This window comes from Protopterus annectens, chromosome 8.part0 (assembly GCF_019279795.1).
Source record: "Protopterus annectens isolate FY-2018-M chromosome 8.part0, PAN1.0, whole genome shotgun sequence".
Lineage (NCBI taxonomy): Eukaryota > Metazoa > Chordata > Ceratodontiformes > Protopteridae > Protopterus > Protopterus annectens.
In genome coordinates this window covers 1,478,300,761-1,478,328,739 of record NC_056741.1, presented here as the reverse complement: position 1 = coordinate 1,478,328,739, position 27,979 = coordinate 1,478,300,761, and the positions used below count along the sequence as shown (strand labels likewise).

The following is a 27,979-nucleotide window of genomic DNA, read 5'->3' as shown; positions in this document are numbered from 1 at the left end:
AGAGAAGTTTGCCAATGGTTTTATTAGGTTTGTAGATCTGCAGGAGGAGTTAGTCTGAGCTGTGGAGTGTATGGTTAGGAATGTAGGGTGGTGATGACAGTTGAGAGAGCAGAGAGAAAGAGAAACTTTAGATTCATTTGTGAGGATTTTTTTTTTTGCTTCTATTGAGTAGGCCCAGTTTTTGGTGAGTCTTTTTAATGCAGTTTTGGATGTGAAAATCAAATTTTAGTTGATCATAAATAATGACCCCTAATAGTTTAGTGTGGGGTTCAACCTTGATAGCTGTGTTATTAAGGGAGCAGACAGTCAAGATAGGTTTGAGGTGTTGAAGATATTTAGGGAGGAAGCAGAGTTTCGTTTTATTTAGGTTCAGTAGGCGTTGGCTGGATGTTAGCCGTTTTTCCACAGTGAAGAGATTCTTGAGCAGGGGTGAGTAGGTGGGGGAGATTGTCAGTGGTGGAAACTATACTAGTTAGAGTCATCAGAGTATTGTATTAAAGAGGAGTGAGGACAGGAAAGATGGAAGTTGTAAGTGAAAATGTTTAATAGTAGGGGTCCAAGGATATAGCCTTGGGGAACCCTGGTTTGGACTGGAAGGAAAGGGGAAGATGCAGAGAGCCATCTTACAGACTAAAGTCTGTTAGAGAGGTAGCTAGAGAACCAGCTAAGAGCAGAGTTGGAGAAATTAAGGCTAGATAGTTTGGACAGAAGCAAGTTGTGGGAGACATGGCAAAGTCCTTTGAGAGGTCAAAGAATAGACATGAGACTGACTAATTGTTGTCTTGAGATGTTAAGGTAGTTTGTATAAAAGATATTAGTGGGGTGGAAGTACTGTGGTTAGGGTGAAAGCCATGTTGGGTAGGGTGAAGAAATTTTCTTGTAGCAGATGAGCAAAGAGCTGTTTATGAATGCATTTTTAAAGAATCTTTGATAGGGGGGGATAGAATAGCAATAGGCCTGAAATTAGAGGGATCAGTAGAGTTTCTTCCTTTCTGAAGGGGAATGACACAGAACATATTCAGATATCAAGCGCTATGTTCTCTTGTATTGATCTATTAATTAATATGGAGATGAGAAAGGCAACAGTTTTTGGTGCTAGTATAAGGAAAAGAGGTGGTAAGTTATCAGTGGAAGGGGAGCATATTTTGAGTTTACTGAGAAGTGACTTTGATATAAGCAGTGCAGACAGGCTTAAGAGAGAAGGAGGTTGTGTGGGTGGATGGGGAGAAGTAGAAGGGTAGGTACTTGTGTCTTTTTTAGTTCATTTCTGAATGGAGTCAATGAAAAAGGAGTTAAGTGTAGCAGTATCTAAGGCACAGCTATTAGGGGAGGGATGTGATGCAGAGGGCTTACCTGGGTGTAGCAGCTTGTTGATATTATTCCAGAATATTTTGAGGTTAGTGTGGGTGTTTTCTTGTGGCTTTAGATAAAAGTTTTTTTTTTTTGTTTTTTTTTGTTTTTTGTCGAGGTTGACTTATTTTTTAGTTAAGTTACACAGTTCTCTGTAGCACTAAAATTGGAAGTGGATTTGTTTTTTTGCCAGTTTTTTCAGGCAGTATCCCTTTTGTGCATGAGGGAGAGTGTGTCTTGAGTTATCCAGGGAGCAAAGTTGTATTTAATTCTAATTTTCCTGATGGAGGCCAGGGAATTTAGACTGTTAAGAAATATGCTACTGAATTTTAGAACATATTCTACGGAGAGGTCATGGAGGAAGGACCAGTTAATAGAGGAAAGTATATGAATAAAGGTGTCAGGGTTGAAGTTAGAAAGTTTGTGACAGTCTTTGTACTGATGGGATTTGGACAACTGGGGGGAGTGTCTACAGATAGAGGTAGGGAGGTGGTCACTTAGGGAATCAGAGAGTGTGGAGGGCTGTGGTAGATGTGGGGGTTGGAGGGAAAGATCCAATCAAGTGTAGTGCCAGCATTAGAATGTTTATTCAGGTGAGTGATTAGCTGGGAGAATCCATAAAGGTTAATGCTGGCATTTGGAGAGCCAGAGGATAGAGCATTTCAATCAATGTTAACATCGCCCGTATGATAGTTTTGTAGGAGACAGTTTGTGAGATCCAGGAGAGAAAGTGTTCAAGGAGAAGGATGTTGTTTCCTGGGAGGTATTATAGATGGTGGCAATGGCAATCTTTTTGTGATTGTTCAATTTGCAGTTTATTATGAGGACTTCTGCTGGGTGGGAATTTGGTGGAGAGAAAGATATCTTTAAGACATGTTCAGAAAGGGTGTTAGTGTTTTTTTTCTAACTGAGTTTCTCAGATTTTAAAACGTATACTGTGCATTTAAATTTAATTTTAGACAGACCCTAAATTTCAGGTGCTTGTTAGGTAATCACAGCTGCAGTTCTAGCAAATCTGCAGAATATCTATCTTGCTGACTGAATAAGGTGTCAGGTATGCCTAATAAATTTTTTGGATGGCAATGCTTGTTCAAAGGCTAACTATGGAAATCAAAGTTTGACAGCACTGGATAGCATCTTTGCTCATTTTTTAGTGATAGATAGTAACACTTCCTAGACCTAAACTTTCTGGAAATTGAATAACAACATGTCTGTGCCCCTAAAATGAGGCTAATTACGGGTTTGTTTATGTAGTGTTGCAGTACACTTGATCCTTCCTCTTTATATGAAGATTTCTCCTACAAAAAGGACCTCACTTTCACTGTGTATTTTTAGTACTCTACTGACCTTTTCTTTTTCTTAGTTTTCATGTTTAGGTCATCCTCACACATAGAAAAGATTTTTAGACGTTGTTCCAGATAAAATAAATTGTTCAAAATGGCATTACCCCATTTAACAAAGTGTTTTTGTAGGGGGCAAAACATCCCAAACTTCTCTCTATTTAATATATACAACTTGACTATGAGGTTTCTGCACTTCAGGGAAAGTGGAAGGATGCTAAGTCACTACATGATGATCATAAAAGAAGGAATCTCCAAAGAAAGGTGGATAAGTCCAGTCTGAATCTGGAAACCCCCACACACCTCAAACTTATATACACTAACACCAAGGTCGTACAGCAGTAGACAAAGGCAGAAACCCCATTATCAGCAAAAGTAGTTTAGCGAAAGTTCTTTGCTTTTCTGTTTGCTAAAACAACATTCAATGACTTGAATATATCCCAAGGTAAGTCTCCCTCCCAGTAACCTTCACTGACCCATGTGCACTGTGAACATTTGTGCCTATCACACAACAGGCAGATCATAATCTGATTGGCACATTACAGCAGAAAACCACATGTTCACCATTAGATATGTGTTATGATGTAATGTGATGCAGAAATTATAGTTTTGTAAGGAGATAGTTAACACTGATGCCTATGGCAACTACTTTGATCATCATCATCTTCTTTTGGCTGTTCCCATTAGGGGTCGCCACAGCGGATCATCTGTTTCCATTTCTTCCTGTCCTCTGCATCATGCTCTTTCACACCAACCGTCTGCATGTCCTCTCTCACCACATCCATAAACCTTATCTTAGGCCTTCCTCTTTTCCTCTTACCTGGCAGCTCCATCCTTAGCATCCTTTTCCCAATATACCCAGCATCCCTCCTCAGCACATGTCCAAACCAATACAATCTCGCCTCTCTTGCTTTGTCTCCAAACTGTCCAACCTGAGCTGACCCTCTAATATACTGATTCCTAATCCTGTCCATCCTAGTCACACCCAGTGCAAATCTTAACATCTTTAACTCTGCCACATCCAGCTCTGACTCCTGCCTTTTCGTCAATGCTACCGTCTCCAACCCATATAACATAGCTGGTCTCACTACCCTCTTGTAGACCTTCCCTTTCACTCTTATTGGTACCCGTCTGTCACAAATCACTCCTGACACTCTTCTCCACCCATTCCACCCTGCCTGTACTCTCTTCTTCACCTCTCTTCCACACTCACCATTACTCTGAACTGTTGATGCCAAGTACTTAAACTCATCCACCTTTACCAACTCTGCTCCCTGCATCCTCACCATTCCTCTACCCTCCCTCTCATTTATACACATATATTCTGTTTTAGCCCTGCTAACCTTCATTCCTCTCCTCTCTAAAGCATATCTCCACCTCTTCAGGGTCTAGTCAACCTGGTCCCTACTCTCACTACATAGCACAATGTCATCTGCAAACATCATAGTCCACGGGGCCTCCTGTCTAATCTCATCTGTCAACCTGTCCATCACCACTACAAATAAGAAATGGCTCAGAACTGATCCTTGATGTAATCCCACCTCCACCTTAAACATATCTGTCACTCCCACCGCAGTCCTCACCAATGTCACACTACCCTTGTACATATCCTGGACCACTCTTACATACTTCTCTGCTACTCCCGACTTCCTCATACAATACCACAACTCCTCTCTACGCACCCTGTCATATGCTTTCTCTAAGTCCACAAAGACACAATGCAACTCCTTCTGACCTTCTCTGTATTTCTCCAACAACACTCTCAGAGCAAATATTGCATCTGTAGTGCTCTTTCCTGGCATGAAACCATACTGCTGATCACTAATCATCACCTCCCTTCTTAACCTAGCTTTCACTACTCTTTCCCATAACTTCAAGCTGTGACTGATCAATTTTATCCCTCTGTAGTTACTGCAGCTCTGCACATCACCCTTATTCTTAAAGATAGGTACCAAAACACTTTTCTCCACTCCTCAGGCATCCTCTGACTTTCCAAAATTTCATTAAACAATCTGGTTAAAAATTCCACTGCCATTTCTCCTAAGCACCTCCATGCTTCCACTGGTATGTCATCTGGGCCAACAGCCTTTCCATTCTTCATCCTCTTCATAGCTGTCCTTATTTCCTCCTTGCTAATCTGCTTCACTTCCTGATTCACTATCCCCACATCATCCAACCTTCTCTCTCTCTCATTCTCTTCATTCATGAGCTCTTCAAAGTACTCTTTCCATCTACTCAACACACTCACCTCACTCAAATAAATTATTATTTTTTTAATTTATTTTTTTACAAAAACAGGTGTACTGAATTGTAATGTTATTGTTAATTCATTTTAAAAGCTGAATGATGATGATTAAGACACTGCTTTCTGCTATCACAGTCTGTAGATGTTTGACAGAACTTGATTTGGAAAAATGTATACAACACACCAGTTCCAACATGCAAGAAAAAGTAGCTACATTAATGAAAAAATCATTTACTAGCTGAAAGCAAATATAATACAATTAAAAGAGTATTACTGGCAGACATTACTGGATGTAGGGCCTTTTCTTAGTCTTAACGAGAATATCAGTAATAGGTGTTTACTAAAAGCTAAGCTTTAGACTAGAGTGTTCAGAGATATACTATTTACTTGATACAGTCTGAGTTTGTAGAAGAAAAAGGAGCTAACTGTATATGAAGACTCATTTTAAAGATATATATTAGTACAAATTGTTTATCATCTCTGATATTACTTGCCTGCAATGAAAACAGTTTTAAAGTCTGTCTATTTTTATTACCATTTTGAATCTTCGTTTCTTATGTGTTTTTCCAAGAATATGAAGTCTTTTCACATAAAACGAAGTTATGTCTTATCATAACATTCCATCTGTGCTGTTGATCTTCGTCTGTTCATTACTGATGGGTTATTGGTTCCGTCCCCGGAACCGAGCCAGCCAAATATCCAGCTCACGTCAGCCAAAAACTCTCGAGCCAAGGTCCTACCCAGAATACTTGGCTCCCTGTTACCTCAGATCGAGTTTGCAAGTTGATGGACAAAAGTAGCGGCTACTTCTGATCATAACAGACCTACAATAAAGGAGTATATGAGATCAACAGGAACCTTCGGAGGGGGACGGAGGATGGGAAGTAATGAATGAATGAAGATCAACAACACAGATGGAACATTATGGTAAGACATGACTTCTTTTTCTGATGTTGTTAATCTTCGTTCATTCTTTACTGATGGGACAGAGTCCCAAGCTACCTGTATCCCTGGGTGGCCCTCATGGAAGGACATCCCTGAGCACCAGGGAGCCAAAAGAAGCTCGACCTCTAGAGGCCAAGTCCAATTTGTAATGAAGAATACAAGTATGAGGTTTGGCCCAAGTTGCTGAGCAAATATCATTGAGGGAAGCCTTAGCATGGAAAGCTGCTGACGTTGCCATAGACCTTGTAGAATGTGCTTTCACTCTATGAGGCAAGGTGACATTGTTTTTGTTGTAGAGGGTAATACAATTTCTCAGCCATGAAGCCAGTGTAACTTTTGAGGCAGGATGACCTTGTCTAGGTCCAGAAAAAGCCAGAAACAGTTGGTCTGATTTACAGGTAGATTTTGTTCTGTCCGGATAAAATCGTACTTGCCTATGAACATCCAAGGAGTGCAAGCAATACTCTCCCATGTTAGAGTGGTTAGGAAAGAACACTGGAAGGTCAATAGACTGGTTGATAGACCACGCTGACACCACTTTTGGTAAAAAGTAAGAATTAGTTCTCAGTGATACCCTATCCTTATGGAAGATAAGATAGGGAGGTTTGATGCATAAGGCTTTAAGTTCTGACAAGCATCTGGCCGATGTAATGGTTCAAAGGGGGGAGCTGTTAGAGCTTGCAGAACCAATGCCAAATCCCAAGGTTGTACCAGTTCTCTAAAGGGAGGTTTGAAGTGGATAACCCCCTTCAAGAAAGTTTTACAGAGTCTATGTGACATAAGAGAAGAATCCTGAAAACCAATGTGGAAATTTGAAATGGCAGCTAAATGCACATGTATAGTAGAGCTAGACACCCCAGAGTGGAAAAGATGTGATAAGTAATCCAAAACCACCAAAACTGGGGCTGACAAGAGTTCTAATTGTTTATTCGCTGCCCATAGAGAAAACCTTTTCCATTTACTGAGACAGATTAGTCTGGCAGACGATTTAAGAGATGCAATAAGAATATTGTGCACAGGTGACGACAGGTTTTCCTGCCTGGAAATCATTGGAAGTGGAGAAACCAAGCTGTCAGTTTCAAGGTTGTTAGATTGGGGTGAGTCAGAACCTGCGGATGGGAGCTCAATGGTGGGGATGAATTGAGGATCCGCGGTTGATCTAGCAGGTGAGGCCAGAGGAAGGGGAACCAGACTTGTCGAGGCCAATATGGAGTAATGAGGATCAATTTGTTTTTCAACTGTTGTGCTTTCTTCAGAAATTGGGAGATGAGGGGAAGAGAAGGATAACCATAAAGTAGATCCGAGGGCCAAGCATGGACTAGATTGTCTCTCAGTGACTGACCTTGAGGGGGGATCAGGGAAAAATAGTTGCTGCACTTGTAGTTGGTTGGGGAGGTGAATAGGTCACAGCAAGGCTGGCCTCAGCAGTTGAAGATTGTTGCCGCTATCATAGGATTGAGAGACCACTCGTGAGGTTGTAGAATGCTCCTGCTCAATTTGTCCACTATCACGTTGGAGCTCCCAGGAATGGGCATTGCAATCAGAAAGCGGTTGGAAGCTAACACCCATTGCCATATTCTCAAGGCCTCTCAGCATAACGGGTAAGATCTGGTGTCCCCTTGCTTGCTGATGTACCAGACCACTGACATGTTGTCAGATTGGATCGCAATAGTCCCCGACGGAAGGATGGAATGAAATGTTTGCAACATTAGTAACACTGCCCTCAGTTCCAGGACATTGATATGCAAAAGGGCCTCCGTCTCCAACCAAGTGCCTTGGACCGAGTTTCCCTGACATAAACACCCACTTTATCAGGGAGGCATCTGTGGTCACCGTGGCTTTCGGTAGATGGGGGCTGAAGGGGCGAGACCATTCTTGGTGATTTCGAGACGTCCACCAGAGTAAATCTTGCTTGCATCTCTGAGTTACACTTATCTGAAAAGAAAAAGGATGTTGTAGAGAGTACCACTGAGTGAGAAGTAACCACTGAAGGAGCCTCATGTGGAATCTGGCTAAAGGAACAATAGTGATTGAGGGTGCCATTGACCCTAAGAGTTGGAGTACAGATCAAGCGGGGAGATTTGTGGTTGACAGAGCAGTGGTTGAACCTGTTGCCTTATTCTTTGATGCCTGTAGTCCAGAAGAGATCCTGTGCAATTTCTCATGTCCAACAGTACTCCTATGAATTCCAAAAACTGAGCTGGGGTCATGTTGGACTTCTCCCAGTTTATAGTGATTCCCAGGCATTGTGCTTTGAGGAGAGTGTAGTGCATGGGTTCTTCCAGTAGACGCTTGGTGGGTTGGTGAGGATCCAGTTGTCTAGATATGGAAATGCCTGAAATCCTTTAAGTCGCAAGTGAGCGACTCTGGGGGCTGTAGAGAGACCAAAGGGCAGAGCTCGAAATTGGTAGTGACTGGCTCCTATGCAGAAGTGGAGGTATCTTCTTGACCGCTTGTCCATTTTTATATGGTAATACACATCTTGAAGATATACAGAGCACATCCAATCGTCTTCTTCCAGGAGAGGAAGGATAGACTGAACCGTGACCATCCAGAATTTCTCTGTGTTTACAAATTTGCTCAGTGTGCTGAGATCCAGAATTGGTCTCCAGTCCCATCTTTTTTGGCACTAAAAAGAACCTTGACTAAAAAACAGATCCTATCTGGTCTGGGGGGACCATCTGGATGACTCTTTTGTAGCAGCTTTTGGATTTCATGTGCTGCTGCTTCCCTTTGACCGGGTGGAACGTCAGGTAATATTCTGGATGAGATTGGACAAAGATGGAAGGGGATGCGATAGCTTCTGGATATTATCCGCTGTACCCAGGAGTTGGTGGTGACATTTCACCAGGCAGCGGGGTACAAGGAAAAACAACCCCTGACCACTTCCAGAGGTGAGCAGTTGGGCAACGCTTCAGGATCACTGATAGGGTTGGGCAGAGAAAGAATCTCTGGAACCCCGGTTTCGCGGACCTCCTCTGCCCCAAAGGGGTGTCTTCCATTGGAGTTTCCCCCTCTGCCTTTAGGGGAGAACTCGGCACCTGCATCCTGAAAAGAGCCCTGTGATTTCCTGTGCTACATTTTCCCACTCCTCTGATTTCTGGAGTAGAATCATTGAGGAGTGGAGTGTCTGTCACCAATGGCAGATAGGGTCTTGCCATCTTGTTCACACCTTGCCAGTGTATCTTTCACTTTACGGCCAAACAAAGTAGTGGCCTTGATGGTGGCTTTCATGAAGGAAGCCTTAAAAGAGTCCGCAAAGTCACAAAGGCGCATCCAGGCATGTCATCTGGTGACTATACCTGTGCCTGCTGCTCTAGCTGCTCCTTCCATTGCCTGAGAAATAAGACACATGGAAGACTTGCAAATGGACTCTAGGGTGGCTATCTGAGAAGCCACATTGTCACGAGCCTTGTCAAAAACAGCTTCTGCCAATGTTTCAGAGAGTTGGTTGATAAGATCCCTCTGAAGCCTGCTAAAGTGTACCAAATAGTTCAAAGACCTTACGGCGAAGGTCGATGAAGCAAACACATGCTTCTCTAATCTGTCTATCACCCGGGACTCATTGTTGGGTGAATGGACAGTTTGGCTCTCTTCTGCCAAATCCTTCTTAGTTGCAGCTACCACCACCATGGCATCTACTGGAAGACCTCATGACCAATGGGGATGCTCAGCTGGGGGCAATATGATTTTATCAGGCCTCCGTAGTATTGCTACCAGGGTGTCAGGAGTCTTCCATGCATGCTGGACGATGAGCTGGACGAGCTCATTAGCTGGCAGGGTAACCCAGGAGGTAGGGGGCTGGGCACAAAATGCCTACAGGAATACGGATCCTTCAGAGGAAGGATTGGAGGACTTCCAGTCACCCCTCTGTCTAAGGATCTCGAGGATGTCACCAATGGACACCTCATCAGAGGGTGACCGTAGGGACCCTTAACTATCATCAAAGTCTGTATCTTCAGTCAACGACTCCTCAATGGAGGCCATGTGCTTCCTCTTGCATGATGCTTTGCGGGGTACTTTCTCAGTGGGAGGTTCTGGAGAAGACTGTAAAGAGGGGGGTCTCCTGAAAAAGAGAAACCTGAGGCCCTTGGCCCAATGTCCGCCAGTTGTGGTTTGTGAGAGTTGCAGCACAGAGGAGGGAGAGGACTCCGACATGTGGGGTTTGCCAGCGAAGGCAAGCACCCTCTCCATGGCCTAGAAGGCCAGACTGCCCAAGGAGGGATGGGAGCCCAGAACCGGACACGACAACCTCGGAACTGGGGTCACACCCCAACCCAACGAGCCGACCCCCAGACCAGGAGTCTCAAGAGGACTGTGAAGCATGAGAGGGGGAGGATTCCTGGAGGGTGCCATATAAAAAAATCGGCTTGGAACCAAGAATGCCCTCCCCCACAGCACAGCCACTGGCCTGAGAAGAGCCCGATGTCCAATGCACCGAGGGCCACAAGGACGACTCCAGTTCCAAAGTGAAATCTACTATTACAGTTGGAGGAAGGGAAGCTGCTGTCGGAGTAATGGGCTTCGATACTTGGGTGGAAGTCGAAGGAGGAGTGTACATTGGAGTTTGAGGAGATATACGTTCACCTGAGGGAGGGAATGTGGACTTTGACGGGTGAGAGAGACCTATGGCCACAAGCAACTGGTCAACAAGCCACAACACATCTTGCTCAGAGAGGCTCTTGGTCAACCGCATAGAGAAACCTGAGGGCGATTCTGGCCTTTCTAGAAAAGGACTCTATTGGCTATCAATGAATGGATCCAAGGAAAGAGAGAACCTGGTCCTTGCTAATTCGAAAGGTGCAGAGCCCGGAACTGAGGATGTCTAAACTGAAGAAAACAGTGTGGAAGTAGTCTGTGCCGATGACATCAGCGCCACAGAAGTTGAAGGTGTCTGCACCATAAAAGCAAGTGTCTGCACCGATGGGTACGGTGCCAAAATGTACTGCACCAAAGAACATGCCAGTGCCGAAAGTGTCTATGCCGTGTAGGACAGTAACATCATACTTGGAGCTGAAGGGGATTGTACCTACAGTGCCGAAGGGGACTGTACCTGCATTGGCGGTGCTGGTAAGTGCTGTGACGAAACTGTCGGAGCCTGGAGCCGACAGGCTCACAGGTGGCAACGCCGAAGTTATTGTCAATTTCACGTTCTTATGAGTCAACTCCCTACGATCTCCAGAGGGAGATGAAGGGAGCGACTTTGATGAGAAAGGACGCCTCTTACGGGGTTTAGCAGGAGGGGGTGAGCCCTCCGAACCAGAAATAGCCTCACAGAAAGGAGATTTGAGAAGGCCTTTCAAGATTAATTTGTGCTTTCACTCCTTATCAGAAGCTGTTTGAAAAACTTTAAAGTAGAAATGATATATAAAACTTTCAAAACATTAGACACTTAGCTGAAGAGAGTGGCTTGACATGGCTGTACAGTAATGCGGCAAACAAGATCTGAGGTAACAGGGAGCAGAGCATTCTGGGTAGGACCTTGGCTCAAGAGTTTTGGCTGACGCGAGCTTGATATTTGGTTGGCTATGTTACTAGGATGGAACCGATATCCCATCAGTAAGGAATGAACGAAGATTAACAACATCAGATCTGTACTTTCATTGTCTGCTAATGTGAGAACATTACAGTTAAAACCTTTGGTTGTAGTGTATGTATATGGGTGCAGTTTCATCAGTTAAACATTTCTTTACTAAAGTTGTGAACGGGGTATGTGTTTTTATCAATTCATACTTCATTGAATATGCAGGGCTGGACTTAGTGGAAGACCTGCACAATGAGGTTTAAGCAGTTCCATTTCCCTCACAACTGTGTGATAGTAGATCTTGGTTGTATGTATGTATATGGATGCAGTTTCATCAGTTAAACGTTTCTTTACTCAAATTGTGAATTGAGTATGTGTTTTTATCAATTCACACTTCATTGAATATGCAGCGTTGGACTTGGTGCAAGACTTGCACAATAGGGTTTAAGCAGTTACATTTCCCTCACTACTGTGTGATACCAGATTTGGTGTTCATATGCATACATACAAACAGCGTGTAAGTGATAGCGGTGGTGGAGTTGTCTACTCCTCCAAGTGAAATAAAAGCTTTTTTACATATACACATACATATATATATATATATATATATATATATATATATATATATTAGTGCAGTTTCAACCGAATGTGCAATCAGCAATGTTTTGCTGATAAACGGAGATTCAGTGAAAGTGACATTTGAGTGTTAATAACACACTCATAATATATACATATACATCTCTCTTTCTCTGTTTATATATATATATATATGTGTGTGTGTGTGTGTGTGTGTGTGTGTGTATATATATATATATATATATATATATATGTATATGTATATGTATATATATATATATATATATATATATATATATATATATATATATATATAGGTCAACCTGAAAATATCGAAAGCAGACAATATCAAATCCCACATCATCGAGACAAAATCACCGAAAACTCACTTCAGCGAAACAACAGATCAGAAAATCTATTCCCAGGGTAAGTAACCTGTTGGCCAACAAGGTGAACCGTGCCCTTTTCCTAACTGTAGTATGATCTCAGACAGAGTTGGTGTATTTAGTTAGGGGTATATATATATATATATATATATATATATATATATATACATATATATATATATATATATATATATATATACACATGTGTGTATGTATATGATTATAGGGTAATTGAATGCATGGCAGTTTAATCAGTCAAAATGATTAAAAGGCAATTTCATTGAAACGTCACTTAATCAAATTCCAAATGACAAACATAATACATTACAAATTACCCAAGGAGGGGGAAAAAAGATTTTTTTTCTTTTTTTTTTCGGTTGAGAAAGCATCCCCAATCCCCCCAACACTCACCTCCCCTTTTACTTACATATTGTAAAATATACAAACCCACTGCCACATGACTGTGGCAAAAGTGAAACTACCACGCACAGAAAATCACTCACGGCAAATAAATAGAAACCACAGCAATAATGATTACGTATAACTGACACCAATCACCAAAGGAAGCTTCTTCATATACTGCTACATATTCTACTTCTGTATCACACACATGCAAATGGGACCTAACCTGGGATATTATTCTTTTATGGTTAACATGCACTAAAATTAATGCATTTGTTTGTTTATAAATTTTACTGCTGTGTTAAAGGCACAGAATTTTCAGACTTCTTGATCTGTCCCTGCAAAAGGTCAGGAACACCCAGTTTCAGAAGCTCAATATTAAGAGTGTACCACTTCTACTTTTATCTCTGTACTTGACAACCTTTGTGGCTACTTAATATTAAACCAAAAAATAAATGCTCTGCAATCTAAACCACTTAAGAGTAATGAAATAAAGGCGTGATTAACCTTAATATAAATGCTATGTCACTCACCGGTATGGTGCAGTTTGACTCCACAGATAAGTTCACCATTAAGCCAAGCAATGTGTACAATATGTCTCGATATTCATCACTGTTAAGTTGCAGATATTCATCCTATAGGAATGCAGAAAGTATAGTTGCATAAGTAAACTTTCCATAGCAGTAGATGCTTAACAGATCATTGCTGCAGTAGTCTAAACTGAATGGATTATATCCTGCCTAGGATATAACAATCAACCAGTATGCAAAACTTTAGAGGATCTTCTATGCACCCACACCACTGATGATATAAGCACAGCTGCAGAAAATCAACAGTCAGTGCTCTAAGCCTCTCAGAGCTTTATTGTCAAAGAAAAAAAGGGAGGCTAGATCCCCGAAAAGGGTATATCTTAGGTATAAAAACTGTAAATGTTCTCACTCTGGCAATAAGAATTATAAAAAGATAAGAAGAATGGAGGAAGGGAGCAACTACTACAGTAGTGATCTATTTGAACACCTACTGTTATGGCAAGTTTAAGTACTATTCTCATTTTTAGATCATTCCTGCAGTAGATTAAGTTATATGGGTAGAATACCACAGATTAGATAGACTGGGAGAAGGAAAGATTATATTTTTGGAGCTCCTGAAACATGGTCTTAGCAAAGCCTGCCCTAGGCTGGAAAAAGGGATCTAGTTTATAGTAATTTGCAAACTAGAAGCCCTGGTAGAATGGACCATAACATTGCCTTGAAGTGCTGTGATGTGAATAGCAATAAAAAAAATGAAATAACACGAGACAACCATTGGAAATTGTATGCTTTGACACAGGATGTTCTTTTTTCTTATCCTCAAATGAAATGAACTACTGATCAGAATTATGAAGATTTTAGTTCCGTCGAGAAAATACTGAACTTGTCTGTGGACATCCAGAGTACAAAAAATCCTTTCCCCTCATGTTTATGTTCTGGAAAGAAAGCAGGAAGATGCCTAGCTTGACTCAAACTTCACTTGGATACCACTTTAGTCATCAATGAAGGAATTATTATCAAGGAGACCATATAAAAGCTTACAACTTGGATACTCTCTTGCAGAAGTAACAGCAATGAGTAACATTGCTTTGAAGTGAAGAACCTCAAATCAGTCCAATGAGCTGGTTCAAATGGAGAAATTGCTAGCTTTTCCAAAACAAAAGTATGATCCCAAGGAGGAGTCCACCTGTTTTGTAGGTGGACAGATATTTAGAACTCCTTTCAAAACATGCTTAAAATGAGACTGCACTGAAATGGGGGATCCATGGGTAGACATGATAAAAGAAAAAAAAAAAAACAGGTGAACCTTGGCAGAGAAATAAAAAAAAGTCAGAGGATAGCAACTCACAAAATATTCTAGAACCAGAGGCAACCTGGGTAACAGAAACAATTAAATCAGAAATGATGTGTTTTCTAAAGAAGGAAACTGGCAGTCATTGGTCCTCATATTCTCAAAAGATGCTAGCAAACATAACATGCAAGCCTGACAACAGAAAGTTTTTTTTTTGTGGGGAAGAAGTATAAACTCTTGTCCCCAATCTATCAAAGGCTTTCCCATCCTTGTAAGAAGCAATGGGGCTAGCATTCTGTTCACCAAATGTTTACCTGTAGAATGATTTGTCAATGAATTCAACACAGGATCAAATGTGGGATAAGAAAATAAATATTTATAAGACTGAGCAACTTTGTATAATCAATTTGCCTTTTTTAGGGGCTGAAAGCTGGCTGTATGGTTTCAAGCAAACAGTTACAAAACAGCATACAAGGCTGGTAAAACAGGGGGAACAGCAACATTTTAAGGGAAAATCCAGTTGTAATATATCATATTTTTTTCAATGAAAATGGAATGTCATTTTGTTCCCACTAAAATGACTGATTCATTTTCGAAATGGTTTCAAAAAAAGAAAATTCCTGAAAGGAAAATCGAGAAGTAACATTTTTTAATCAAAATCAATATCAGTTACTTGAGGAGAAATAAATAATGTTACATACTCACTGTAACATTACATGTGTGTTGTCCATTTACATTCTTCCTCAACTGATGGGTTTCAGATCTGACTTGGCAGCTTTTTCCAGATTCTCGGATCCAATTCTCGAGCTTCTTTTACCCATAATGCGCCACCAGCCTAACATACCTCAGATCGAGTTTGCTGCTCTTAGTATGCAATGAATAATACCTTAAGAGAACTTAAAAAGGTACAGATTAAAAGAATAGAAGTGTAACTCAAACAAGTAACAATAGTTCCCAAACTGATATCCCTCTCCAGGAGCAAAGGGAAGGATGTTAGGAGGGTGGAACGTTGAGGCAGTATGAAAATGGACAACACAGATGTAACATTATGGTGAGTACATAACATTTTTATCTGATGTAATTTTTCTTCACTTCTCAACTGATGGGACAGAGTCCCCAGCTAGATGAACCTTAGGTGGTCCTCATGGAAGGATATTTCAGAGTACTGCGGAGCCAAAAGCAGCTCTGTTCATAGAAACCAAATCCAATTTGTAATGAGCAATAAAGGTATAAGCAGTGGGCCAACCTGCAGCTGAACAAATGTCATCTATGGAAGCTCTTGTCCAAAAAGCTGAGGATACAGCCATAGACCTTGTGGAATGAACTCTAGGAGGCTTAGGCAAGGATATCCCTATTTTACAACAGACAAAGGACATGCAATCAGTTAATCATTTGGCCAGAGTAACTTTAGAAACTGCATGCCCACCTGCTAAGTGAGAAGGATAGAAACAACTGGTCAAGTCTTCCGGAAATCTTTGGCTCAATGGAGATAAAACTGAAGTTGTCTTCACACATCTGAAAAAATGGAGCATGTACTCTTCCTTACTTGAAAAATTTGGAAAGAAAGCTGGGAGGTTAATGACCTGGTTGATATTAGATTCACAAGCTATATTAGGCAAAAAAAAAGGCTTGGTCTGTAAGGAAACAGTCTTTGGAAAAAAAAAACAGGTAAAGTGACTTGTGGGAGAGTGCCTGGAGTTCGGATACTCATCCAACTGATGTAATAGTAACTAGAAAAATGGTTTTCCAGGACAAAATGTTCTGTCATGGCTGAAGGTTCAAAGGGGCCTTGGCTGAAACCTTGATGTAGGACAGTTAAATCCCAAGGAAGAGCAGGCTCCTTTACTGGAGGTCTAAACAAAAATATTCCTTTGTGTAAAGCTTTGCATAATCTAGAAGAAGTTGAGATGTTATTTTCGGTATACATTCATTTGATCGGCCGGTGGATGGCCGATCGGAATATGTTCGAACGCAGTGTGGCAATTTCTAATAATTGCGAACCCAATTTATGCGAAACACAATATATCCCCCTCTTTTTTGACCCATGGTAGCGCTTGTTTTGTTGGTAGAGTGGTTGGAAATGTCACATTCGTGTTTTGTACGACATTCCAACCGTTCACTATTGAGAAATTTGACATTCCAGCTCGGTGGTATACACGTTCGAGGTAAGTTAGGTCACTGAAATTAATGTATTCCGTTATTTTCATCTAGATGGAAGTTATTTTCATCTAGATGGAAGTTTGAAATGGCAGCCAGCTGAACTTTAATAGTAAAAAGACTACCCCTTAATTGAAAATTGAAGCTAAAAACCTCAAATACAGCTGGTATGGGGGCAGAAAAAGGGTCCAGATCTCTCCTAAGGGCCCAGAAAGCAAATCTCTTTTTTTTTCAAAAATATATTTTATTATTTTCAAATAGAAGGTATCAGATGACAAATATACAGGCACATACAAAAAAAATTAAGAGACAATACCCTCAGATAAGAAAAACAAACAGCAACCCCCTCCCACCCTCCAAATCCAGAATATATACATATATACAGCGTGCTACTGCCAAAAAGAAAAGTGGAGCCTAAGGATCTAGGAAAAGGTTTAATAACTACCTCGCCTATAGTTAGATTGCAGATACCAGTTTTAAAAAAAAAAAAAGATACAATTGTAGATCTTATTGGTTAGTCTTCCATAATAATGTAAAAATAAGATTCCAGTATTTCCAGAAGTAAGTTTGTTTATCAGAATTACTAATGAATCATTTTTGTGAGGATGCATGTATTTTATTGTTGGGTTTTTAAATTCCTTCCAGGATAGCTTAGTGCGGTCTATCCAGTTCTTAGTTATGCAACAGACAGCAAATCTCTTACATTTGCTTCTGCAAATTTTTGTAGTAGAAGCCCTTTGTGATGGTAATAAAATATGACAAGCTGAGGAGGAAAGCCTATGTTGTCTAGCAATCAGTGGAACTGGAGAAAACAAGCAGTCAGTTTGAGGCTTGTTGTACCCACATGAGTCATCCCTGTCAGGTGAGACAGGAGGTCTAAATTGGATCAAGTATCCAAGGCAGATGTAAAAGATGAGTTCAGAGGAAGGGAAACCAAATCTGATGAGTCCAAAAAGGTACAATAAGGGATAACTGTGCTCTTCAATCATTATCCTTTCTGTACAAATTTGGAGACTGCAGGTAATGGGGGTAAGACAGATGGGCCATTCATGAACTAGAGCATCTCCTGGTGATTCCCCCTTTGATGGGACATAGCAAAGAACCTGCTGCACTTGTTGTTTAGGGAAGAAGCAAAAAGGTCACAGCAGGGCCAACGCCATCAACAAAACTTTCTCTCAACCACTTGACATTGAGAGACCACTCATGAGATATCAGAATGGAATAGTTTTGTTTGCCTGAATCACACTGGCTTTTCCTGGTATATGAGTTGCTATGAGGAAGAAGCAGCCAGAAGAGCCTGGACATTGCCACACTCTCATTGCTTCACGACATAGCAGGTAAGATCTATTTCTTCCCTGTTTGTTGATGTACCAGACTACAGAAATATTGTCCATCTGAATAGCAATCATCCCGGAAGGGAGAGCATCTTGAAAGGCCTGCAGTGATAGAAGGACTGCTCTGATTTTCAGGACAATGATTTCAGTCTTGGCCTCTTCTGGGGACTACATACCTTGGACTGTCCTTCCCAAATATTGTCCCCGCCACCCCAGTGGGGAGGCACCTGTGGTCACCACGGCCATGGGTGGGGGAGAATAAATAGACAGCCTTGGGAAACTTCATCTGAGTGAAGCCACCAAAGAAGATATTTTTTGCAAGACTGTGTGATCTTGACTGGGTCAAATAAAGGCTGCTGAAGAATCGGTCACTGTACAGAAACAGTCCATTGCGAGAATCCACATATGTAAAGGGACTAGGGTGATAGCCACTGCCATGGATCCCAAAGCTTGTAATATTAGTCATACTGGAAGAGAAGGACTTGAGATAGTGACTTGTGTCTAGATGAGCACCTATAAACTCCAGACTCTGTGTAAGTGTGAGTTGTGATTTGCTGTAATTGACCGTGATACCTAGGTGAAGACACAGTTGGAGAACATAGTCCCTTGCCTGTAGAAATAGATGTCTGGATGGGGCAGTTAGGAGCACGTCATCTGGGTACAGTGATTCCCTGAATCCCAGCAGTCTCAGGTAAGCTGCAACCAATGCCAAGCATCTGGTGAGTCTAAAGGGCAGTACTCTGAACTGGAAGTGACCGGAGTCAAAGAATAACCTGTCTTCAGGTCCAACGAGGACACACCCACAGATCTCGGACCTGAGAGCTCTGAAACCACAGGTTGGATCAGAGAAGGAGAAACTAAAGGAGGACTTGCAATGAGCAGACTGATAGATCAGACAGGAAATGGAGCCAGAATTACCCCCATCTGGATCTGATCTTTGAGGATTTTCTCATCATCATCCTATCAACTTCAATCTCAGGCAAGCTTCTGAAGGACCTTAGTGAGGAGACCGTAGATGGTAGCCTGGAGTGCTTACCTGGAGATTGCTATAAAAATGCGGAAGGAAGTTGAGAAGGTATTGGATTCTGCAAACAACAAGGTGACAGATCCAAAGAGATTTCATTTTTGAAGTAGTAGGATCCATGATAGTCAGATCCAGTTTCTTCAAAATTTTTGATGGTGGCTCTAAGGATGCAGCCAAAGATGTTAATGGGTCCAGAGACCTCTTCCTGGTATCCCTGTCTTTGGAAGTCAAGTCAGGCTTTCCTTTGTCTGACTTCTTAGAGGGGGGGTTTCAGCCCTGGTTGAAATTGAAGAAGAAGAAGAAGAAGAAGAAAGAAAGAATAAGGCCATGCAAAACTAATTTGTTCTGTCTGTCATTAATTGCCCTGACACTGAAGCCAGCACAGATGGAACTTGCCGAATCTAAATGAGTAGTGCCCAAGCAATAGATGCTTTACCTGTGGGCATCTGAATTGGGTATTTTCTGTCCACAGGAAATGCATTTTTTGAAACCCTGTGGCTTGTCTGTCATAATGGAGACCAAAGAGTTCTAGTCAAAAAAAGAAATGCAAAAGGAATATATACATAAATATATATATATATATATATATATATATATATATATATATATATATATATACACACACACACACACACACACACACACACACACACATATATATATATACATATATATATATATATATATATATATATATATATACATATATAGTATTATATACTTGGATTGATAATTTTCCTGCTATTACGAACACCAGTGAGATTTACTCCTTCCATTTGGGCATTTCTTCTATATTTTTGGAGATTTGAGTGGCGCTACAAGGGTGAACTTTTTTTGCATATATATATAAACACACATATATATATATATATATATATATATATATATATATATGTATATACATATATATATATATATATATATATACATGTGTGTGTGTGTGTATATATATATATATATATATATATATATATATATATATATATATATACACACACACACACACACATATATATATATATATATATATGTGTGTGTGTATATACATACATACATATATATATATATATATATATATATATATATATATATATATATATATATATATATATATATATACATACACACACACACACACATGCACACACATATATATGTGTGTGTGTGTATATATATATATATATATATATATATATATATATATATATATATATATATATATATATATATATATATATATATATATATATATATATATATATATATATATATATATATATATATATATATATATATATATATATATATATATATATATATATATATATATATATATATATCTATATATAAATATATATATACATATAGTGGATATAAAAAGTGTACACACCCCTGTTAAAATTCCAGGATTTTGTGATATAAAAAATGAGACCACAATAAATCAATTCAAAACTTTTTCCATCTTTAACATGACCTATAAGCTGTATAATTCAATTGAAAAACAAACAAATCTGTTAGGGGAAAAATATGAAATATAAAAAATGTACAATACGCTAGTTGCATAGGTGTGCACACCCTTAAATTAATACTTTGTTGTGTGTGCACACACTTAAACTAATACTTTGTTGAAGAACCTTTTGATTTAATTACAGCATTCAGTTTTCTTGGCTACATACCTGCTATCAATTAAAGAGACTCTGATTAACCCCAAATAAAGTTCTGCTGTCCTAGCAGGATTTTCCTGACATTTACTCAGTTGCCTGCTACAGCAAAAATAAAAAGTTATGCACCTACCATAACGTTCTATGTTAGTTGTCTTCTCGCCTTCTTTCTTGCAGGTTGGGTCCGGTGCCGATCTTCGGCTCCAACTCGGCCATCTTCAAAAGCTCAAGAGCTACTTACTGGCTTGAGGCCCCCCTATATCCCATGATGCCAGGCGCTAGATATGCAGATCTCGTTTGGTAAGTCTAACTGCAGACATAATAATAATAATAACAATACAGGAATCCTGTCTTAGAATGCATAAATCCTACTGGAGAGACTACTAGTCAGAAGGAATAGCCAGAGAAGACTCAGCCAGTGAGAAAAACATAAGGAACTCTTCTCGGTCTACTAGGATAGGGGGGTGGAGGGTGGGACGCAAGAAAGAAGGCGAGAAGAAGACAACTAACATGGAATGTTATGGTAGGTACATAACTTCTTAATGTTAAGTTGTCCATCTCGCCTTCATTCTTGCTGGTTGGGACAGCGTCCCTAGCACCTCAATCCTGGGTGGCTCATCGGAACAGACTCTTCAGAACAGTGGAACCAAAATCAGCTCTGCTCCTGGACGCCACGTCCAGCTTATAATGTGAAATAAAGGTATGAGGACTGGCCCATGTAGCTGCTGCACAAATAGTTTCCAATGGCAATCTTGCCTGAAAAGCCAATAAAGTAGCTAGAGCTCTAGTGGAGTGACCTTTTGGTTTAGCAGGAAGCTCTTTATTCCTTAGCTGATATATAAATGTAATGATAGATGTCAACCACCTAGATAAGGTTACTTTCGACACAGGTAGACCTTGTTTACCCTCAGCACAGGACAGGGACAGCTGGTCTGATTTTCTTATTTGCTTAGTTCTATGCAAGTAAAAGCATAACTATCTATGAACATCCAACTGATGTAATTTGTATTCCACCTTGTTGGAATAATTTGGAAAAAACACAGGCAGATCAATAGACTGATTCAAATTATTGTCAGAAGAAACCTTTGGAAGGAAGGAAGGATTAGTCCTGAGAGACACTCTGTCATTGTGGAAAACTAGATAAGGAGGGCGAACACAAAGAGCCTGAAGCTCAGAAACTCTTCTGGCTGAAGTAATTGCAACCAGAAGGGTTTTCCAAGAAAGAAACTTCAAGGAAAAAGAAGCTGCTGGCTCAAAGTGGGGCAGTATCAGGGAAGCTAAAATCAAATTTAGATCCCACGGAGGTGGGGGATCTCTCACTGGGGGCCTGAGTAAAGTAGTCCCTTTGAGAAAAGCTTTACAAAGCTTATGGGACATAATACTAGTATCCAAAAGACCTGTATGAAAGTTTGAAATTGCAGCTAACTGAACTCTAATCGTGGCAGAAGAAGATCCAGCACGAAAAAGTTCTGCTAAAATATCCAAAATATGGTGCACAGGGGCTGAAAAGTGATCTATATTCCTAGCCTCTGCCCAGAAAGAGAAACATTTCCACTTACTAGCATAAGTCTTTCGAGTGGTAGACTTGTGCGATGATAAGATGATTTCATGCACCAAGTGGGAGATGTTCGGAAGCATGGCTAAGGTCGGAAGTAGAGCAACCAAGCAGTGAGCTGGAGAGATTGAAGGGAATGGTGCAGCCCACCCGATTGATGGATCAGAAGGTCTGGAACTGGGTCCAGGGTCCAGGGCTGCTCCAGAAGGTAATGATGCAGGAACGGGAACCAAATTTGTTGAGGCCAGCAAGGGGCAGTGAGGATCATCTTGCATCCCAATGTGGTAGCTTTCTGTATCAATTTGGGAAACAGGGGGAATGGAGGGAATGCATAAAGAAGTCCCTGAGGCCAATTGTGAACTAGAGCATCTCTGGGGGAGTGTCCAGGAAGAGGGAGGAGAGAGAAAAAAATGTTGCACTTGCTGTTGAAGGGGGTGGCAAATAGGTCGCAGCAAGGCTGACCCCATTTGCGGAAGATTTGGTCCACCACTGCCTGATTGAGAGACCACTAGTGAGGCATGAGAATTGCTCTGCTCAGCCTGTCCGCTATAACGTTGGACTTCCCAGGGATGTGCGCTGCTATCAGAATACGTTGGGAAGAGATCGCCCACTGCCAGAGTCTGAGTGCTTCTTGACATAGGGGGCTAGGACTTGGTTCTGCCCTGGTTGTTGATGTACCACACTACCGACATATTGTCTGTTTGAATTGCAATGATCCTGGTAGGAAGAGAGTTGTGAAGAGCTTGCAACGCCAAAAGCACAGCCCTCATCTCCAAGACATTGATATGCAGATGGTAGTCGTGAGGCTGCCAGGTGCCTTGGACTGTTCTGCCCTGAAAATGCCCCCACCCACCCAATCAGGGAGGCATCCGTGGTCACCGTAGCCACTGGAGGAGGAAGAGCAAATGGTCTGCCCTGGGGTACTGATGGGGAAACCATCCACCAAGCAAGTTGGTTTTTGCATGTCTGTGTGATCATTATATTGTAGGACATTGGAAGTTGCTGGAAAGACCACTGGGTGAACAGCATCCACTGAAGAATCCTCATGTGAAAACAAGCGAGGGGGACTAGTATGATAGCCGCTGCCATGAGACCCAAGGTCTTTAGGATGAATCTAGCCTGAATTTTTTTGCATCCTAATAAGACCTGGACATGTCGGCGAATGTCTAGCACTCTGTTTAATGGAAGTCTAGTTGACATGTCCTTTGTATTTAAGTTTGCACCTATAAAGGTAATAGATTAACATGGTGACAATGCAGACTTTTTGAAATTTATTGTGATGCCTAGTTTGGAGCAAGTTTGGATTTTGTAGTCTCTGGCCCGCAGCAGGTGATGCCTGGTGGTTGCAGTAAGGAGCTAGTCATCTAAATATGGAAACACCTGGAATCCTTGCCATCTCAGGTGAGCGGTAACTACTGCCAAACATTTGGTGAACACCCTGGGGATTGTGATGAGACCAAAGCGCAGAGCTCTGAACTGACAATGACTGGCTCCCAGCCGGAAGCGGATTAATCTTCTGGAGCGTCTGTCCATTTTGATATGGTAGTATGCGTCCTGAAGATCTATGGAGCACATCCAATTGTCCTAGGGTAAAATGGACTGTAGAGTGACCATCCGGAACTTCATTCTATGAACAGACCTGTTTAGTCTGCTGAGATCCAGAATAGGTCTCCAGTCCCCTGTCTTTTTTGGTACCAAAAAGAACCTCGAGTAAATTCTGGATCCTTGCTGGTCTGCCAGGACTGGCTGGATGGCTCTTTTTCTTAGCAGTTTTGAAATTTCTTGAACTGCTTGATCCCTTAGATTGGGAGGAACATCTGGAAGGGATTTGTTGGGAATGCAGAGAGTGCGAAAGAAAGGGATTTTGTAGCCTTCGGATATGATAGACAGTACACATTTGTCTTGTGTTATACTTTGCCAGGCTTCTGGGTACAGCGATAATCTTCCCCTGACTGCATCCGAAGGTGGACAGCCGGGCAGCACCTCAGAGATGCTGGAAGGTCTTGTCAGAGAATGATTCTCTTTGGGCCTGATTTTGCGGACCCCCTCTGCCCTGAGGGCGGCGTCTATTGTTGTTCCCTCCTCTGCCCCTGGAGGGGAACTCTCCATGTGTGTCAGGCACGGCTCCCTGGGGTTTCTGGAACCACATTTCCCACTCTTCTGACCCTTGGGATACGGTCTTGAAGGAGTGGAAAAACGGACTCCCAAAGCAGAGAGAGTCTTGCCTTCCTGATTACATCTGGTAAGGGTATCTTTCACCTGTGGTCCCAAAAGAGCAGAACCATCAAAGGTGGTGTTTGTGAAAGACACCCTGAAGGGTTCCGCAAAGTTACATAACCGCATCCAGGCATGCCTCCTCAAGGCCATGCCTGTGCCTGCGGCCCTACTCGCACCATCGGTTGCATAAGAGATAAGCCACATGGAGGAGTTTGCTACCGAATTAAGAGTCGCCAGCTGGGAGGCAACCTTAGCCTGGACCCCACAGCTGATGGATCTTGAAGGGTATCTCCTAGCTCTTTAAGGAGATCCCTTTGAAGGTGGGTAAAGTGGCACAAGTAGTTCAGCGACCTCATGGAGAAGGTCGCTGATGCAAACATCTGCTTCCCATATCTGTCCATCGTCCTAGATTCCTTATTAGGGGGATGGACAGACAAAGAAGTTTCAGCCAACTCCTTTTTTGTGGCTGTTGCTACCACCATGGCATCAATGGGAACACCCTTAGTCAGAAATTGCTTGTCTTGTGGTGCAGTAATAAATTTTGTGGGTCTTCGGGGGGTTGGTTCCACTGTGTCTGGGGCTGACCATGCCTTCCGAGCCACCACAGACATCAGTGGATCGAAAGGCGGAGACACCCAGGAGGAGGAGGGTCGGGAACCAAACGCATCCAGGAATACCGACTCATCCTTGGAAGGGTTAAGGGTAGTCCAGTTCCCCCTCTGCCTAAGTATCTCAAGGATGTCTGAGAAAGAGATGTCCTCAGAGGGGAATCGCGGGGACCCTTCTGAATCCTCCAAGTCAGTATCTGAAGTGACAGACTCAGGGGAGTCAACGTGGTTCCTCTTGCATTTCCTCTTTCGAGGGGGCTCCTCTGAATGATCAGGGGAGGCCTTGGAAGAGGAAGATACATCCAATGGGGTGCCCTGGAGTGCTTGTTCCCCACGCTTGGGGTCTGGAGGAGGGGCAGAGTCAGACACAGGCACCATGGGGAGAGGAGCCGATGAGGCTGATCGTGGGGCTGACTCAGAGGCCAGCACACTCCTCATGACCTCGAAGGCGCCCCTTCCCGATACCAGAGAAGGCTCCAGCTCTGAAGAGACCAGGATCCTTCCCGGCATTGAGAGAGACGGCTCCGAGGCCGATGTAGGAGCCAAACTCACCTGCGCTGAAGCTCCGAGAGGGAGAACGGGGTCAGACAAGGGACTGATGCCACTCGCCCCCTCTGAGCCAACGAGGGAGTCCTGGTGCCCAGATCCCTCCAAGGACGGCACCATGGATGAGATCGGAGCCGACGACGGAACCGAAAGGGTAGGTATCGGTGCCGACAGTTCCACAATCCGAGCCCCAGCAAGCTCTGGCTCTGAACTCGAGGGATGAGTCGAAGGAGGACCTACTGCAGAGACAGGCGGAGCCGAACCCAGATGAGGGTGGCTGGATAACATTTTAGCCAGGGCCTGCGATTTTAGGAGCTTGCTCACCACTCTCTCCAAATCATGGTCAGATAGTCTAGAAGACCGAGAAGAGTGGGATCGGTGACTTCGCTCAGACTCTAACAGAGGCGACTCCGGAGCCGAGTGTATCGACTCTAGGGATGGAGACCTAGAGAGTTTTCGACTCCCTGATGGTTCCGACACCAGAGATGGGGCCGAGTGGGAGATAGGTACTTCGATTCCAGTCAGAACCAAAGCTGAAGCAGACGCCACACCCGACGACGGCTCCGAACTGGGAGCCGGCGGCTTCGTTGGCTTAGAGGGTTTCACTGACTGAATCTTAGCTGGTGACCCTTCAGGTCTGAGCAAACCCCTAAGGATTAGCTTATTCCTACGCTCCTGCAGGACTCTTGGACTAAAGGCGTGACACACCAAACAAGAGTCCTGCAGGTGTAGGGTGCCCAAACAGTAGACACAAGAAGTGTGACCATCTGTCAGTGACAGCTTCTGACAGCATGAATCATACTTCTTGAATCCAGATACTTTCGTACCTTTAGACATACCTGTAAACGGAAAAATCAATTTACAAAAAAAAAGTAACAAAAGGGAAATAGGTAACTAGTAAAAACACACACACTCAACACAAGTTACCACACCCTAACAGCACACACACTCTATTATCTAAGAAAAGGTAATTAGACCTACTAATCTAGCACAATTTCTAACAAAGAAACTATTACATAAAAAATTGAAACAAGGATTAGCCTCTAACTAAAAACGGCTACCTTTAAGAATAGAAACAGGGGAGGGGAAAACTCTCTAACAAGAAAACGAGTTTTCAAGGGAAGGAGACTAAATACAAATAGCTAACTACAACTACTGAAAGTACACTAACTATCTTAAACACCAACTATAATATAAAATATTTTTATACGACAATAAAATTGAAAAATATGACCTGAGCCAGTAAAAGCAACCTCGCAGCAGAAGCGGCAAACGAGATCTGGGTATCTAGCACCAGGCATCATGGGATATAGGGGGGCCTCGAGCCAGTAAGTAGCTCTCGAGCTTTTGAAAATGGCTGAGTCTGAGCCGAGGATCGGCTCCAGACCCAACCAGCAAGAATGAAGGTGAGATAGACAACTTAACATCCATGGTTCACAGAGAGCTTACAAAGCATCAAATGGATCTCATTGTTGAAAGGTATCAGTCAGGAGAAGGGTACAAAAAAATTTCCACAGCATTGGATATATCGTGCAACACAGTGAAGACAGTCATCAAAAAGTGGAGAAAATGTAGAACAGTGAAGTTGCAAAGAACTGGACTGCCCTACAAAATTGATGAAAAGACAAGATGAAAACTGGTCAGGGAGGTTGCAAAGAGACCTACAGCAACACCGAAGGAGTTGCAAGAATTTCTGGCAAGTACTGGTTGTATACTACATGTGACAACAATCTGCCATATTCTCCATATGTCTGGACTATGGGGTAGAGTTGCAAGACAGAAGCCTTTTCTTACACAGAAAAGCATCCAGGCCTGGCTAAAATTTGCAAAACAGTAGATCAAGTCTCCCGAAAGCATGTGGGAAAATGTGCTATGGTCTGATGAGACCAAGGTTGAACATTTTGGCCACAAATCCAAAAAAAGAAATGATGTCTTACCATAACGTTCCATCTGTGTTGTTGATCTTCATTCATTCATTACTGATGCTTTATCGGTTCCATCCACGGAACTGAGTCGGCCTTATACCAAGCTCGCTTCAGCCAAAAAACTCTTGAGCTAAGATCCTACCCAGAATGCTCTGCTCCCTGTTACCTCAGATTGAGTTTGCAAGTTGATAGACAAAAGTAGAGGCTACCTCTGGTCATAACAGACTTGCAATAATGGAGTATATGAGATCAACCAGGAACCTCCAGAGGGGGATGGAGGGTGGGGAGTAATGAATGAATGAATGATCAACAACACAGATGGAGCATTATGGTATGACGTAACTTCTTTAGCTGATGTTGTTA

At 42.0% G+C, this 27,979-nt stretch overlaps 1 protein-coding gene across 1 annotated transcript in view; it reads right to left on the bottom strand.

Moving 5' to 3' along the window:
• TTC12 (tetratricopeptide repeat domain 12) overlaps positions 1-27,979 on the bottom strand; it is a 1,640,087-nt gene that overhangs the window by 318,575 nt on the left and 1,293,533 nt on the right. Inside the window, exon 16 of the mRNA XM_044081062.1 lies at positions 13,302-13,403. Coding sequence (XP_043936997.1) covers positions 13,302-13,403 — 102 coding nt within the window. The remainder of the gene's footprint in view (positions 1-13,301; positions 13,404-27,979) is intronic.